Genomic DNA, 17,078 nt, shown 5'->3' on the forward strand with positions numbered 1-17,078 from the left:
TTAGCCGAGAAACTGAGGCCTCGGACATTCCAAATGGTCCAAGGGATCATAGGGAATAGAATGAGAGGGCATCAGACTCTTGGATGAGCCCCTATGAGACACGAGGGAAGGGAGACCAGGGGTGGAAGGGGGTCTATGGCTATTTCCAATGGCTAGGGAGACCTTAGGTACGGAGGAGGATTTGATGCTTTTGGAAGAGGATTTATCTTTCGGTTTTTTGAGCTTGATGGAGGAGGTTTTGGTGCGATAAGTGGCTAAAGTGGGGGATAGGGGTGTAGGGGGAGAAATGGTTGGGTTAAGCTGGTGATGATCAAGGGAATCATCCAAGGGACCACACTAAGGTGCAGGCATAGGGGCAGTAACAGTAGCTTGTATATCAGTTCCTTCAGGCAGCATGGTCATATTGGTGATACCAGTGTTGCGAATGGAGCCTTCGCCAGAGTGAGGCGATCCCCGAGGAGCAGGGAACAGAGATTGAAGGCTCTTGCACATTATGATCATCTAAGGCCAATAAATCCGGCAAATGGAAAGCTACCCAATTGGTGGAGAGAGGATTAATGCTTTCCAAGGAAGAATAGGGGCCCGGGGCAACCATTGTTGGAGCAGGGAGCAGATGGGCCTTCCAAGGCCCGTGGCGGCGGAGAGGAGCAGAAATTCTAGTTGTTGCAGTCTTCAGGAGGGCCTTCCAAGGCCACAAAGGAGAAGCCATATGAGGGAAAGTGACGTGACTTCGATTGGTAGAGGCGGACTCGGCATTAGTGCAGGCAGGAGAAGCAGTGGCGATCGCGGCAAAAGGCAAGGCGGATTAAGTAGTAACATCAGAGACCAACGTCAAGCAGGGCGCTACAGCAGGGTCAATCGTCAAGTAGGGCATAGCGGCTGAGGCTGTCATCAAACAGGGCATAGCAACGGAGGCAACTGTCGCAAGCAGAACTAAAAAAGGAGACGAGGGGTGGTTAGGCACACCAAAGGTGGTGGGAAGAATACTGTTAGAAACAGAACGTTGAGGGTCGACATCGGGTAGGGAAGAAGGAGACGGGTTAGAATGGTTAAGAGGGATCAGGTCGGGTTGCGAGTTGAGAATGGATGGCTGTTTGAGAGGGTGGGTCGGGTTATATAAGTTCCCAGGATATAACGGATGATCAAGGGGTATTTGGAGAATTAGCTGAGAAGCTGGACCGGAAGAAATTGGTTTAGGGGAGTAAAGACAGGTTCATGGGTAGGCTGATTGGAGTGGTTTAAAGGTGCAAGGAGGGTTGAATGTTTATTCGTAGAGGAAGGAGAGATAGGGGAGCTGAAATCGAGGTGGAGGTAGTGTCTGAAGTGTGCGAAAGCAAAGGAGGGCAAGGGAGAAAAGGGAAGGTGTCAAAGGGTTCCAACGGTGATGAAGGTCCAACCTGGTCTTCAGAAAGAAGAGGATCCAATAAGGGAAGAGTCGGATCAAAGATAGTGACGTGAGACCTTCGGGGTAATCAGGGTCAGCCGTCTCGAGGATCGAGAATTTGTTCTGACCGGAGGGTAATATCTCCACTGACAGACCAGTGGTTCTAGGGTTCAATTCCATCAAGCTTTACGTCTGAGTAGCCATAGATTTCGGCGACAGAGAAAGAGGCTGGCCAAATGAGGGATGGAGGGGGAGCAAGAGAGGGAGAGGGTGGATGGCGGAGGAAGGGAGGAGGCAAACATCACATCAGGTGCGGTCATCCGGAGGGGAGAGGAGTTTATGGAGAGAGTATCAAGGGAACTGACTGCAGGCACCGCTGGAGGGGAAAGGGACATGGGAGAGGTTATGTCATGGGAGGCGAGAGGGACATCCAGACCAGGACCTAATTAGGTTAGTACATGGTTCAAAATCTCACCGAAGTTTCGGTATTTCGGGCTTTTTGTTTTCTGTCAAAATGAAATAAGGCACGAATCAATGTGTACCATATTTAGGTCAAAATTTTGGTATTTCGGCCGACATTTCTGTATTGTTTCGGTATCTCGCCGAAACGATACATTCCATGCCTTATAAATACATAATTTCGTTGAGACATTTCGACTCTGTCTCACCTGTCTCAGTGGTTTCGGTTCCATTTGCATATTTTAAAGGAAAAACAATCCAACAAGCCTCTAATTAGCCACATCATCACACATTTTGACTTCCATTGGACTCCTACAAGAAGATCTACACATTCAAAGCTTAGGAAAGGTGTTCATCATCATCACCTTTCGACTAAGTGCATCAGCCACTTGATTCTCCTTCCAAGCTTTGTACTTGAGAGCAAATACGTATCCTTGCAAGTATAAGATCCATTTAGCTTGCCGATCACTAATGGTCTTTTGTGAGTGCAAGTATTTGAGTGCTTCATGATCTGAATAGAGCACAAACTCTTTGCCAATTAAGTAATGCCTCCAATGCTTGAGGATTTGAACAATGGCATAGAGTTCTAAATCATAGGTAGAATACCTTCTTTTTGCATCATTCAACTTTTCATTGTAAAAGGCAATCGGATGGCCCTCTTGCATAAGCACTCCTCCTATCCCAACATGGGATGCATCAGTAGCCACTTCAAACATAAGATCAAAATTGGGTAGTCTAAGCACTGGTGCTTCTGTCATCTTTTGTTTGATCAAGTTGAAAGCTTTAGTGGCTACCGGAGTCCACTGAAATGGGATTTTTCCCCCTTTTGTGCATTCTGTAATTGGGGCTACAACGGTACTGAAATTTCAGATGAATCGTCGGTAAAATGAAGCAAGATTGTGAAAGCTACGAACCTCGGTCAAGGTCTTTGGAATAGGCCAATCAACGACACTTTTTACCTTCTCCGGATCAGCTTCTATGCCTTGTGAAAACACAATAAAACCAAGGAAGATGACCTTGGGCAGCATAAAGGAACATTTCTTCAAGTTGATGTATAACTTCTCTGTCCGTAGTACTCTCATGACACGTCTCAGATGCTCCAAGTGTTCATTTTGTGCTTTGCTGTATATTAATATGTCATCAAAGTACACTACAAGAAATTTACCGATGAAGGGTCATAGTATATGTGTCATCACCCTCATGAAAGTGCTAGGTGCATTGGTGAGGCCAAAAGGCATAACCTTCCACTCATACAGGCCTTCTTTTCGTTTGAAGGTTGTTTTCCATTCATCCCCTGGACGGATTCGAATTTGATGGTATCCACTCCATAGATCAATCTTTGAAAAGATGGATGCTCCTGTCAACATGTCAAGTATATCATCCAAACGAGGAATAGGAAATCTATACTTTATCGTGATTTTGTTAATGGCTCGGCTGTCAATGCACATACACCATGATCCGTCTTTCTTTGGTGTCAATAGGGCTGGTACTGCACATGGACTCATGCTCTCAACCAAGAACCCTTTCTTTAATAAATCATCCACTTTTCTCTTGAGCTCGGCATGCTTTGTAGGACTGAGACGGTAAGTGGGCAGATTAAGGAGTACTGACCCAGGCACAGGGTCAATGGCATGTTGAATATCCCTCATCGGTGGTAGTTTATCAGGCAATTCCTCTGGCACCAAATCTAAAAAATCAACAAGCAATTGTTTGATTTGTGGGGGATGTTTGACCACTATCACTGGTTCAGCAGCCTTGGTAACAAGAATTATGATTAGGCCGGTTTCTTCACCAAGGGTCAGGAATTCTCTATGGGGCAGCACGCATAGCTTGTTGTCCACAGTGTTCTTGCCGAAATTTTCTTTGCATGGTTGCTTCTTTTGCTCAGTGGTTGTTTTGGAAGAGGTCTTAGCAACATTCTTTAAGACATGTTGTCTCCTTAGTTGGGCAGCCCTTAACTTGTCTTTTACCTGAGGTATGTTGAGTGGGTTTAGAATGAATGGTTTGCCTTTGTGATCGAAGATGCATTGGTTCTTAGTACCTCCCACTAGCACATTGTTGTCATATAACCAAGGCCTTCCAAGTAGTACATCAGTGAGGACCATGGGGATGACATCACACCATACACTTTCTTTAAAATCTGAGACCTTCAATGGGACTGAACATCGTTGAGTTACAGCCATGGTGTTGCTGTCGAGAAGAGATACCTTGTATGGCTGTGGATGGGATTCAGTCTTAAGCTTTTCGTCAATGACAAAGGCTTGAGATACCACATTCACACAACTTCCACTGTCTACAATCACTTGAGCTTTGTGAGGTCCACTAGACATTAAGGTGTAGAAGATATTGTGCCTCCTCCAGTCTTCACCCTTAGTTTCAGACACTAGGATTCTTGCAACCACATTGACATAAGCATGAGGATCATCATTCTCTGGTGTAAGCTCATCTTCCAGTTCATCCTCCTCTCCTTCAACTGCAGCATTAACAGTCCAATCGTCATCCTGAGGTTCGTGGATTTGTAATTCCGGATTGGATTCGATGGCATGATGACAAAGTTGGATCGTCCCCGCTTATGGCAGAATTTTGCCGTGTCCAGTCTTTCCACAACTGTAGCATGTCACAGATCCACTCTCCCTTCCCATTGGAGCCTTCACCTTAGCTTATGTATCTTGTGGAGCTCGGGTAGGAAATCCAGTGGATTTGGTTGGTACATAAGGCTTTTTGTTGTCAGTTGGCTGGATGTACCTTCTGGAGGTTGTTTTGATCAGATCCTCTACTTCTAGTGATTTGTCAAAACAAATGCTTAAGGAGGGTATCTCGATCACACCAAGCTTCTCACGAATATCATACCTTAACCCCAGTTTGAAACGGGATATGAGCAGTTCTTCATCTTCTTTATGGGCACCTGTTCGTGAAAGTAGTTCATTAAAACGATCAGTATAATCTCCTACAGTCATAGTACCTTGCCTAAGAGTATTCAGCATGTCGTAGAGTCGACGTCGGTAGGTGGGTGGTAAGAATCTATCGTTAAGGATAAATTTCAAGTCTTCCCAACTGTGAGGCATCTGACGACTACGGATCAACCTATTCTCTTCGTTCCTCCACCAGTCCTTAGCTCCACCAGTTAACTTAATGACAACTAATTGAACTTTCCTTTCTTCAGGCATACGGTATCACCGGAAGTAGTCATCAAATTACCCAGTCCGGGTAGTAGAGGGGATCGTGCCTCCCATTATACTCTTTCAATTCTAACTTGACCTTGTACATATCGTCAGGCTGATAAAGTTGATTGTCATACTCATCATACTCATCATTCTGAGTTGGGACATTCCTTCTAGGTTGCATAGTGACTCTTCTGGGAACATTACCAATGCAATTAACAGCAGGTTGAACATTAGTTTGGGCAACAGTTGGTTGGGTGTTATAGTGGGCAGCAGTACTCTCTTTTAGGTCAGCCAACTGTTGGTCATGTCCATCCAACCTCGTAGACAAGGCTTGGATTGCTTTCATCACATCTTGAAGGGTGGGTTGGGGTTCTTCTGTCTGAGCCATAGCTCTGATACCACTTAATGCAGGAGTAGATTACAAGAAACTACCCCAGCAATTTATAACCCCAAACAATACAAATAGGACCAGGAAACAAAGAAATAAGACCATCAAATAAACCCCCAAGGATACAATACCCATATAGGAGCAAAACCAGCCCAAAACACAACCCGATAGGAGAGAGAAAGACCTGCTATAGAGCTGGAGAGAGAGAGGTGCGGCCAGGTCTATACTGAGCTGCACTCTTGGGTGTAGATAGTCCCTAGGGAGGGTACAAAATCCCCCAAAGTTGAGAGGATTCTGACGGCTGGTTGTGAAGTTACAAGTTTTCTTGATTTTCTAACCTAGGAGAAATAATCGCAGGCTTCAGGAGAGAGAATCAAATCTGGTTTGTAACTTGAACAGATCTGAACTTCTGGATACTCACAACAGTCGTGCACTTCAACAGCAGTAACTTTAGGATAAAATAGAAAGCTTTAAACAAGAAGAAACAAAGGGAAAAGTGGGGGAGGAGCGGTTGTCTCGGCCCGGGCTTCTCACCCACAGCTATCCCGACTGTTTTAAGCAATTGACTACAATTATTCTTTATTCAAATATGAAATTATGAGTACATAGGCTCCTCTATTTATAGAGGGTAGAATAACAATCAAACTACTACTAGGAATTAGTTTCCCAATAGGACTAGACACTCCTGCTTCAACTAGGAGCCAATTTCCCAATAAGACTAGACACTCTTACTACAACTAGGAATTCAAAATTGGACTAGGAATAATAAACCTATGTGGAAAACAAATAGAGTCCTAAGACAATTTGGACTCGACATACCACTTACTCAACTCGATGGGCCCAATGGCCCCTAAGTAATTAAAAACAACTACTAATTATTCTCCTAGCCGATGGGCCCGATTGGCCCTTATTTGTACTTAACCACTCAGGTGGACCAAGTAAGGGTTCAGTTGGCTTCTTGGCTGGACCCTAGCCACTCAAGTGGACTAAGGCTGGACCATTCTTCCTCTCATATTTCCTTCCATAATGTGGATCTACATCACTCAAAAATATCAGTACATATAGGGTACCGCCTGCCCTGTTTTTGGTCTTTTTACTTCCAAAAAAATTATCTGTGATGCTTCCAACTGCTATTTGCTTGTGAGGTATGATGTTTAGGGGCATTTAGCTCCTTTGTTATAATCCGACACCTTGAAGGAGGTAGATGTTGTGAATTCCTTTGAAGTGTATGCTTGGATTGGTGGCTGGCTTTTTTTCTGGTTCAGGGAAAGCAATTTTTTGGGTAAAGTTTGTACTCCCCACTTTGTGTGTGACCCTTTATCTGCAATATATCAGAAGATAATGGCCTTAGAGCCCTCTTTGGTGATGTTTCAGCCAATTAATCGAGTGGTGCTCCTCCTCCTCCTATTGTTTTTTATAACCCGCATACCCAGATCTCTATTGTTGAGTTGGATAACACCAACTATTTGGATTGGGCTCATTCTGTTAAGCTTTCCTTGCGGAGTAGAGGAAAGCTAGGTTATGTTATAGATACCACTAAGAATCCTAACCCAGAAGACCCGACATATCCAAAGTGGGAGACTGAGAACTCCACTGTTATGACATGGCTGATTTTTTCCATGAAACCTAAGATTAGAAGAAGATTTATTAGGAAAGAAATGGCTAAGGATATTTGGGACAGTGTTACTAAGACTTTTAACCATATAGGTGACTCGGTCAAGGTTTATCAACTACTTCAGAAGGTCATTGGCATGAAGCATGGGACTAGGACCATTTCTGAGCACTACAACACTGTTAGTAGTCTCTGGGAGGACTATAATCACTATAGGGACCTCAACCTGCCCAATCCTGAGGATGAAGCTAAGGTTTATCGGACACTTGAGAAGGAACAGATTCTTATTTTGCTTGGTGGGCTGAACCCCGAGTATGAGCTAATCTAGATCCAAATTTTGGGTCGGTCTCCTTTTCCATCCCTTGATGAAGTGTGTAGTTATTTGTAGAGTGAAGAGACCAGGCGTGTGTCCATGGAACATACCCCTTCTCTTGAGCGGTCAGCTCTTACTACTAGCTCTCAAAAGGATTCGCGTGGTGGTGGCCGAGGCCAAGGCCCACCTCGTGGAGATGACAGACGATGTGATCATTGTAGGAAGTCTTGGCACACCAAAGAGAGGTCCTGGGTTCTTGATGGTCGACCTCCTCGTGGTGGTTCTAGTGGTGCTCGTGGTGGACGTAGTGGGGGAGCTAGAGCCCACAGTGTTGAGACTGAGCATGTTACTACAGGATCTGCTCTTAGCCCACAGCCAAAGTACAGCTCTCTTATTAGGGAGGATATTGCAGCATTCTGCAAGGTCATGTCTCAACGGGGAGGCTCATCATCTTCTTCCCTTACAGTGCTAGAGTCCACAGCTTCCGCTTGGCAGGTTTCCTCATTTACCCCTTCCACAGATCCATCTTGGGTTATTGATTCGGGTGCTACGGATCATATAACTGGTACGTCTCATTATTATGATACATACTCTATTTGTTCCGGTAGAGATAAGGTCAAGGTTACTGATGGCTCCTTTTCTTCCATTTCCGGTAAAGGTAGCATTTCTATTACTTATTCAATTTCACTTGATTATATTCTTCACGTTTCTGACCTTACCCGTAATCTCTTATTTGTGAGCCATCTGATAAAATCCTTAAACTATTGTCACTTTTTTTCCTTCTCATTTTCTCTTTCAGGACTTTGTGAGGAAAAGGATTATTGGCAGTGGGCGTGAGGAGAAAGGACTCTACCTACTTGAACCTCAATCACCTTTTTTGGCGATAGCTCAGTCTTTTGTGTGTGGATGTACTGATAGCAGTTCTGTGGATTCTGTGATGTTATGGCACCAACATTTGGGGCATCCATCTTTTACTGTTATGAGGAAACAGTTACCTCATTTTACTTCTTTTCCTAGTTCCCATGTCTTTCATTGTGAACCGTGTATTTTTGCTAAACATTGTCGTTCCTCTTATCCTTATCATCGTAATAGAATGACCGTTCCTTTTCATACTGTGCACTCTGATGTTTGGGGCCCTCTACTACTACTTCTTTACTTCGTCTTCGTAACTTTGTTTCTTTGTTGATGATTTTTCCCGTGCAACTTAGACTATTCTGATGAAGCACAAGAGTGAAGTGTATGATGCCTTTAAAAAATTTTATCATAAGGTATGTACACAATTTGACACCAAAATTAAAATTGTTCTTCTGACAAAGGGGAGGAGTATATGTATGCTGGTCTTCAAGATATTTTACTGCCCATGGCATTATCCATCAGCTAGCTTGTGTTGACACACCCCAACAAAATGGGGTAATTGAGAGGAAAAACCACCATTTGTTGGAGGTCAGTAGGAGTCTTCTCTTTGGCATGCATGTTCCTAAAACTTTTTGGTCTGATGCTCTTCTTACTACTGCTTTTTTGATCAACCGTATGCCAACACAACTCCTTGGCTCCAAAACTCTCTTGGACATCTTGTCACCTCAGTCTTCTTCTTTCTCTCTTCCACCCGAAGTGTTTGGGTGTATCTGTTATGTCCATGTTAATAAGTCTTCTCGGATTAAACTGGACCCCAAGGCACTTAAATGTATCTTTCTTGGCTACTCCATCACTACTAAGGGATACAAGTGCTATCATCCTTCTTCCAGACGAAGGCTTCTCTCTAAAGATGTCACCTTCCTTGAGTCTGCTCCTCTTTTAACCTCTCCTCAACATCCTTTTCAGGGGGAGCATAATGGAGGTGAAAAGGCTACTGATGAGATCCCTTTTCAATCCCCATTGCCCATCTCTCCTTTTATGCTTGACACTGGGAAACATAAAGAGGTGGATATTATTGATGTTGGTGATCATTCAAGAGGTGGTTCAGGTTCAGGTAATGATAAGCAGACCATTGTGTACACAAGGAGGAACAAGAAGACCTGCTAAGAGTCCTCTTTGAATCCAACTCCTGAGATCCACCCTCCTCAGTCAGGTAATATCCTTTCTTCAACATCAGAGTTAGATCTTCCTATTGCTATTAGGAAGGGAAAGAGAGTTTGTACTAATCCTATAGCCCAGTTTGTTTCCTATGACTCTCTATTCCCTGCAGGTGTCGCATTTACTATTGCTCTCTCATCTACTTCTATTCCCAAGAATGTTTCTAAAGCTATGTCTGACCCAAAGTGGAAGCAAGCTATGACTGAGGAAATGATGGCCCTTGAAAAAAATTATACCTAGAAATTGGTTGACCTTCCAAGGGGGAGAAATCCAGTTGGATGCAAGTGGGACTACACAATCAAGTACCGGTCAGATGGTACTATTGAGAGGTACAAAGCAAGGCTGGTGGCAAAAGGATACAGTCAAGTGTATGGGATTGACTATCAGGAGACATTTGCTCCTGTGGCTAAGCATAACACCATAAGGGTCCTTTTCTTTGGCAGCAAATAAGGATTGGCCATTGTATCAATTGGATGTGAAGAATGCCTTAATACATGGTGACTTAGAAGAGGAAGTGTAAATACAAACTCCTCCTGGCTTAAAGTTCCCTTCAGCTGCAGGAAAGGTGTGCCTTCTCAAGAAGGCTTTGTATGGACTTAAACAATCCCCGAAGGCCTGGTTTGAAAGGTTCCGACAGGCCATCCTGAAGAATGGCTATTCCCAAAGTCAGGCTGACCACACTCTATTCACTAAGCGTGGTAATGGCACCATCACAGCTTTGATTGTCTATGTTGATGACATTATGGAAACTGGTGATGACAGAACTAAGATAGTCAATCTGAAGAACTACTTAACCCAACAGTTTGAGATTAAGGATCTAGGATCCTTAAAGTATTTCTTGGGGATTGAAGTGTCTAAATCCAAGAAGGGCATAAATATATGCCAAAGGATGTTTATTCTGGACCTCTTGAAAGAAACAGGAATGTTGGGTTGCAAGCCTGCAAGTTCTCCTATTGAGCAGAATCATAAGCTGGGGGAAGATGCTGGCCCTTCTCTTGTTGATGCGGGGAAATATCAAAGGCTAGTTGGGAAGCTTATTTATTTGTCCTTGACTCGTCAAGACATTACATGTGCAGTGGGGGTGGTGAGTCAGTTTATGCATGCTCCCAAGAGTGGGCACTTAGATGCGGTTTACCACATCCTCCGGTACTTGAAGTCCTCTCCAGGAAAAGGACTACTTTTTGCCAAGCATAGCCACATGAGGATAGAAGGCTTCACTGATGTAGATTGGGCTGCCTCAGTCTCTGAGAAGAGATCTACATCAGGCTATTGCACATTTGTAGGTGGAAACCTAATTACAAGGCGTAGCAAGAAGTAATCGGTGGTGGCTCAGTCTAATGCAGAGGTAGAATTTAGAGCTATGGCTCATGGAGTGTGTGAGCTTCTCTGGTTGAGAAGGCTTGTCCAAGAATTAGGTTTAGATACTGAGGCACCTATGAGGTTTTATTGTGACAACATGGCTGCCATAAGTATAGCCCACAACCCTGTGCAACATGACAGGACAAAGTACATAGAGGTGGAAAGACACTTCATTAAGGAGAAGATTGACACTGGTTACATATACACACCTTTTGTGAGGACTGGAAATCAGCTGGCTGATATCTTCACAAAGGGCCGTGTTCATCATCAATTCAGTTCCCTGTTGTCCAAGCTGGGAATGCATGATATTTATTCTCCAGCTTGAGGGGGAGTGTCAGAAATATTAGTTACGATACTCTAAGGGCAGTATTGTAATTTATCTCGTTATGTTTTATTTTCCTTTTCCTCCTTAGGGAGGTATGTGTAATTTCCATCCATAGGGAGGTTTGTGTAATACCTTGTAAATATATTAGTAAAGGATATATTGATGTAGGTAAGATTCACTCACACAATACGCTATTCCAACATACCATTGATTCCCTCTCTTCTCCCTCTCCATCTTCTTCCACATCTCACATCTCATTGTTCCTCTCCTTTCACATATTCTAACTATATGTACCTTCAATTCTCAAATTTGAATGAAAGAAAGTTTGTAACTAAATGCTTAGAGCAGCTGAGATAGCTGTGGGTGAGAAGCTCAGGCTAAGATAGCCACCTCCTCTCCCTCGTTGTCACTTTCCTCTATTTCCACTTTTAAATTCTGTTTTATTTGCTATTAACAGAGAGTTCCAGATCTGCCCTTCAAACCTTAATTCTGTCCAGCCAAGCACCTCAATCGAACAGCCTAAGAAGACTCCTAAAAGCAAGGATCGATCAGCTAGATTTTCTTTTTCTTGACAGTCCAGCCAACAGCCACTCTGTTCACATCAGGTCTCAGTTGAATCAGGCCTTTCCAGCAGCTGTTCCTGGTGCTTAAAGGATCCCTCGATCCTCCTCTCAGATCTGCACAAGCAGGAGAGCACCAGTTCTTGGAGTTCTTGGCCTTTTCTCTCTCCAGAAGCCAGAAATCAAGAATCGGCAGATCTCCTACATCAGCCGACAGAATCCCTTCATCTTTGGAGGTTTTGTTCCTCCCCTACAGACCTACATTCGACCCAAGCTTCAACCTCATCAGAGGCCTACAGCCCCAACCACAGGTATTCTCTCCTATCCCTAGCCATAGGGTTATTGTCTCCCTAATAGTTGGTTTTTGGTTGTCAATTTTGGGACTATTTCTCTGTGGGTTGCTTTCATCTTTATGGGGGTTATTTCTGGTTTTTTTCCTTAAGTATCTTTGATTGTAACTCCACCCATGGAGGTTGTTAAGTTTTGGGATTCCACCCATGGGGGTTGTTAAATTCTGTGAGTCATAATCTCTACCCTGTGATGTGCACTTTTGTATTGTTTGGGGTATATTTGTGGAAGTTAGGTTCATATAATACTGTAATCTACTCCTGCATTAAGTGGTATCAGAACTATGGTTGAAGAAAGACCCCAACAAATCACTCTGGAAGATGAGTGGAAAGCCCTCCAAGCCTTGACTACAAGGTTGGACGTATGTGACCAACAACTAGCAGAATTGAGAGAGTTTATTGCTGCTCACTCCAATACTCAGGCTGCTGCTGCCCAATCTAATGCTCAGCCACGTTATTTTCATGGGCAATTCCTTGAATGGATGCATGAATTGGACGTGTATTTGACAACTACAACCTAACAGAGGCACAAAAACTCCAATATGCATGTTCCTAGATGAGTGATTGTGTTCGAATACAATGGAGAGTCCGTGAAAAGCAACTTCAAACTCAAGGACGTAAACCTAGAACGTGGGACGAGATGCAGTATGAGTTGGCAGGCATGTACCTATCTAAACGTAAACGGAGTATGTACTTTCTTCCACCAGAGTTCCCTCCAATTACACCCCAAAAGCCACCCACAATTGACAAGAGCATGAAGGAATCATCGGCCTTTATTGCAAAGGAGCAACAAAAGAAGACACCTTCGAGTAGTAAACCAGAGTCAGAAGTTGAGGATAGTGTTGAAGAAATTCCAGCAATTCCTATTCTCAAGGAAGAGCTAGTCATTGATGTTTCCATCAACAAGACTCAAATGGATGAAATTGAAAGCGACATGATCACAATGGTGGACAAAGAGATCGAACCCAAGGAGATTAGTGCTACAACAACTATGGTGATTATTGACAGCCAAGCAGAATATCCTAAAGGGTTCGAGATTGAAGTAATGGTTGATGAAACCATCGAGGAGACTGTGAACGACAGGGACAAAGGACTTGAAGAGCCTATAATCGAAGAAGAGCAAGTAGAGGATGTGCTAGAGGACGACTTCATGGATACATCTGAAGACTTTGAGGTTAAGCATGTGGTGTTCGTCATCCCATTAAAGTATCTTGAAGATCGAGCTCCTCACATTCTAAACTACATCCTTTTTATCAAAGAGCTACCTGAATTTTTCTACGGCTTGAAGAGGGACATGCACCATGCTATAATCACACTCACGCTCTACAAAATTCGAGGATAATTTTTTTCTAAGAGAGGGCGAGTTGATGTAGATAAGTCACGTAATGGACTTATTATATTGCAAATAAGCCTTGGTTTGGGTTATATATGTGTTGAGCCTTTGATCCCATGGGTTTTATCTGTAATGGACCACTTTAATGTGCCTAAAATATGGATAAAAAGTAGGAAAACGGGATTTATATTAGGTGTTTTTATTTAAGTTATTTTTAAGCCAATAAAGGCCCATTAGGCCCATCGATTGTAAGTCCCCATTGGGCCCATCGATTGTAAGCCCTTTACGGACTATTTGTTTAAGTGACTCACTCCATGTTGGAGTTAGAAGGTCTAGTCCCTAGTTCTAATTTCAATTCCTAGTTGTAGTAAGAGTGTCTAGTCCTCTTTGGAAACTAGCTCCTAGTCTTAGTATGATTGTAAACTTCCTCTCTATAAATAGAGGCATATGTACCTTCAATTCTCAGATTTGAATGAAAGAAATTTTGCAACTAAATGCTTAGAGCAGTTGAGATAGTTGTGGGTGAGAAGCTCAGGCTGAGATAGCCACCTCCTCTCCCATGTTGTCCCTTTCCTCTTTTTCCACTTTCAAATTCTGTTTTATTTGCTGTTAATAAAGAGTTCCAGATCTGCCCTTCAAACCTTAATTCTGTCCAGCCAAGCACCTCAATCGAACAGCCCAAGAAGACTCCTAAAAGCAAGGATCGATCAGCTAGATTTTCTTTCTCTTGACAGTCCAGCCGACAGCCACTCTGTTCACATCAGGTCTCAGTTCAATCAGGCGTTTCCAACAGCTGTTCCTCGTGCTTAAAGGATCCCTCAATCCACCTCTCAGACCTGCCCAAGCAGGACAGCACCAGTTCTTGGGGTTCTTGGCCTTTTCTCTCTCCAGAAGCCAGAAAACAAGAATCGGCAGATCTCCTACATCAGCAGGCAGAATCCCTTCATCTTTGGAGGTTTTGTTCCTCCCCTACAGACCTACATTCGACCCAAGTTTCAACCTCATCAGAGGCCTACAGCCCCAACCGCAGGTATTCTCTCCTATCCCTAGCCGCAGGGTTATTGTCTCCCTAATAGTTGGTTTTTGGTTGACAACTTTGGGACTATTTCTCTATGGGTTGCTTTCATCCTTATGGGGGTTATTTCTGGTTTTGTTTCTTAAGCATCTTTGATTGTAATTCCACCCATGGAGATTGTTAATTTTTGGAATTCCACCCATGGGGGTTGTTAAGTTTTGTGAGTCATAAATCTCTACCCTGTGATGTGCACTTTTGTATTGTTTGGGGCATACTTTTGGGAGTTAGCTTCTTGTAATGTACTCCTGCATTAAGCCCTCTTGGCATTGCTCCCCACCCGACCCCACCCCATTGTTTTTGGTTTTTTGCCGTTGCGGCTCCCCTCCCCCCCACCCTCTCTCTTTTCCCTTGTATATTCTTTTCCTATTGGTAATGAATATATTTATTCATCCAAAAAAAAACTAAACCTTATATCTACTACTTGGCATTGGTTATGCAACCACTGACCTTCCTTTCACTATATTTAAAGTCATAGTCGCATCTTAACTCTGATATACCCATGTCCCTTTCAGCATTTCCACCTATGTCAATCCAGCCTTCTCTTGCCCCCTTTTTTTTTTCCTTTGGGGGTGGCGAGGATTCTATCCTTCGTCCTTTCGCCTCCAATTTGCACAATATATTTATAACAAAAAGAATTTATTTTCGCATGCCACTAAATTGTCAAAAGATGATGCCAATACCCTACACTTTTCCTAATATAGTAGTATCTAAACACAACACATTACAAAATTTAAAAGAAAAATGTGTTTTTTGTTTCCGTTTTATACTGACCGGTCTTTACAGCACAACCAATTTTTTGGTACTTACATGACTCGCAAGCATGTACCACAGCAAATAGTAGGCAGCACCAGCCCAAGCAGTTTCAGCAAAGACACCAGCAGTCCTTTTCAGTTCTGACATTAGTGGTAAGATTCGGAATAACCTTGGAATATATTGAAGCATGACAATGAAAAGTAATGCCTCTTTTGTAGCAAGCACGTCTGAGCCCTTTGATCTCTGAAGAAATCTCCAAATTACAACCTGAACATATCAAAAAGTAATCAGTATAACTCTTCCAGCCACCAACTCCAGTAACCAAGAGGTTTCTGATATTCTTCTAATCAAACCCTTCATCTTATTATCTTACAGCAACAAAATAATATATCGACTTCCTATACAATATACACACATGAACCATGCAACAAAACATATTTGTTCAGAAGAAACTATGTCGAGATAGAAAGCAGGAAGTACCCCTACCTAGTACATATTAAGAAAATCAATAACAATACTACTAAGGAGGCAGTAGTAATAGGCTTATTCATTCCACAGTTTCCACCCAAGGAATAACCAGCATGGAAACTGTAAGGACAACCATCTTGTTATTCTGCAAATATTTTCAGTACGACCTGGGGTCCATGAAATCACAACCTCCACAGCAGCAATAATAAACCCAATCATAAGGATCACATAGCTTCACGCATGGTGAAGTCAAATGCAAAAATGCACACTTTTAAGGATCATGCTAGTGATCAAATAATGTTTCATTAGACAAAATTGTGTTGACCCGTCTGATCACAAAGACATAATAAAGAAAATGTAACTACCAAGATTGGAAGTGAAAAATTAGGAGTGATGTGGGGAGCAGACCCAAGTAGGAACAAACTTGATGCAATCCCGGGTTCCAAAACCCTAGTTTTGAGTTCACTATGGGCCCACAAGAATGGTAAGTATCTCAATTTAAAGATGTAATGGAAATCATTGATTACTCTAAATTTCAGAACCAACAAGCAAAGAGGAAGTTAAGTATGTAATAGTTCAAAATATGTGAATGGAGATGAACAATGAGATGTGAGATGAGGAAGAAGATGGAGAAGTAGAAGAGGGAGAAGAGGGAGAATTGATGGATGTTGGAATAGTATATTGTGAGAGATAACCTCACCTATACCAATGTATCCTTTACTAATATATTTACAAGGTATTACATAAGCCTCCCTAAGGAAAGAAATTACACATACCTCCCTAAGGAGGAAAAGGAAAATAAAACATAATGAGATAAATTACAATACTGCCCTTAGACTAACATAACTGATATCTCTAACACTCCCCCTCAAGTTGGAGAATAAATATCATGCATTCCCAGTTTGGACAGCAGAGAACTGAACTGATGATGAATAAGACCCTTTGTGAAGATATCAGCCAGCTGATTTCCAGTCCTCACAAAAAGGTATGCATATGTAACCAGTGTCAATCTTCTCCTTAATGAAGTGTTTGTCCACCTCTATGTGCTTCGTCCTGTCATGCTGCATATGGGTGTGGGCTATACTTAAGGCAGACTTGTCACAATAAAGCCTCATAGGGGCCTCAGTATCAATACTCAATTCTTGGACAAGCCTTCTCAACCAGAGAAGCTCACACACTCCATGAGCCATAGCTCTAAATTCTGCCTCTACACTGGACCGAGCCACCACAGATTGTTTCTTGCTCCGCCATGTAACTAGATTTCCAGCTACAAACGTGCAATAGCCTGATGTAGATCTCCTATCAGAAACTGAGTCAGCCCAATCTGCATCAGTGAAGCCTTGTATGCTCATGTGGTTATGTTTGGCAAAAAGTAGTAATTTTCCTACAGAGGACTTCAAGTACCGGATGATGAGGTAAACCGCATCCAAGTGCCCACTCTTGGGAGCATGCATAAACTGACTCA

At 42.9% G+C, this 17,078-nt stretch overlaps 1 protein-coding gene across 5 annotated transcripts in view; it reads right to left on the bottom strand.

Moving 5' to 3' along the window:
* Nucleotides 1-17,078, bottom strand: part of LOC122079191 (probable cyclic nucleotide-gated ion channel 5) — a 111,184-nt gene that overhangs the window by 62,110 nt on the left and 31,996 nt on the right. For all 5 annotated transcript variants that reach the window (XM_042645452.1, XM_042645455.1, XM_042645454.1 and 2 more), the window contains exon 4: nt 15,200-15,412. In XM_042645452.1, the coding sequence (XP_042501386.1) occupies nt 15,200-15,412 (213 nt within the window). The remainder of the gene's footprint in view (nt 1-15,199; nt 15,413-17,078) is intronic.

Source organism: Macadamia integrifolia, chromosome 5 (genome assembly GCF_013358625.1).
Source record: "Macadamia integrifolia cultivar HAES 741 chromosome 5, SCU_Mint_v3, whole genome shotgun sequence".
Classification (NCBI taxonomy): Eukaryota; Viridiplantae; Streptophyta; class Magnoliopsida; order Proteales; family Proteaceae; genus Macadamia; species Macadamia integrifolia.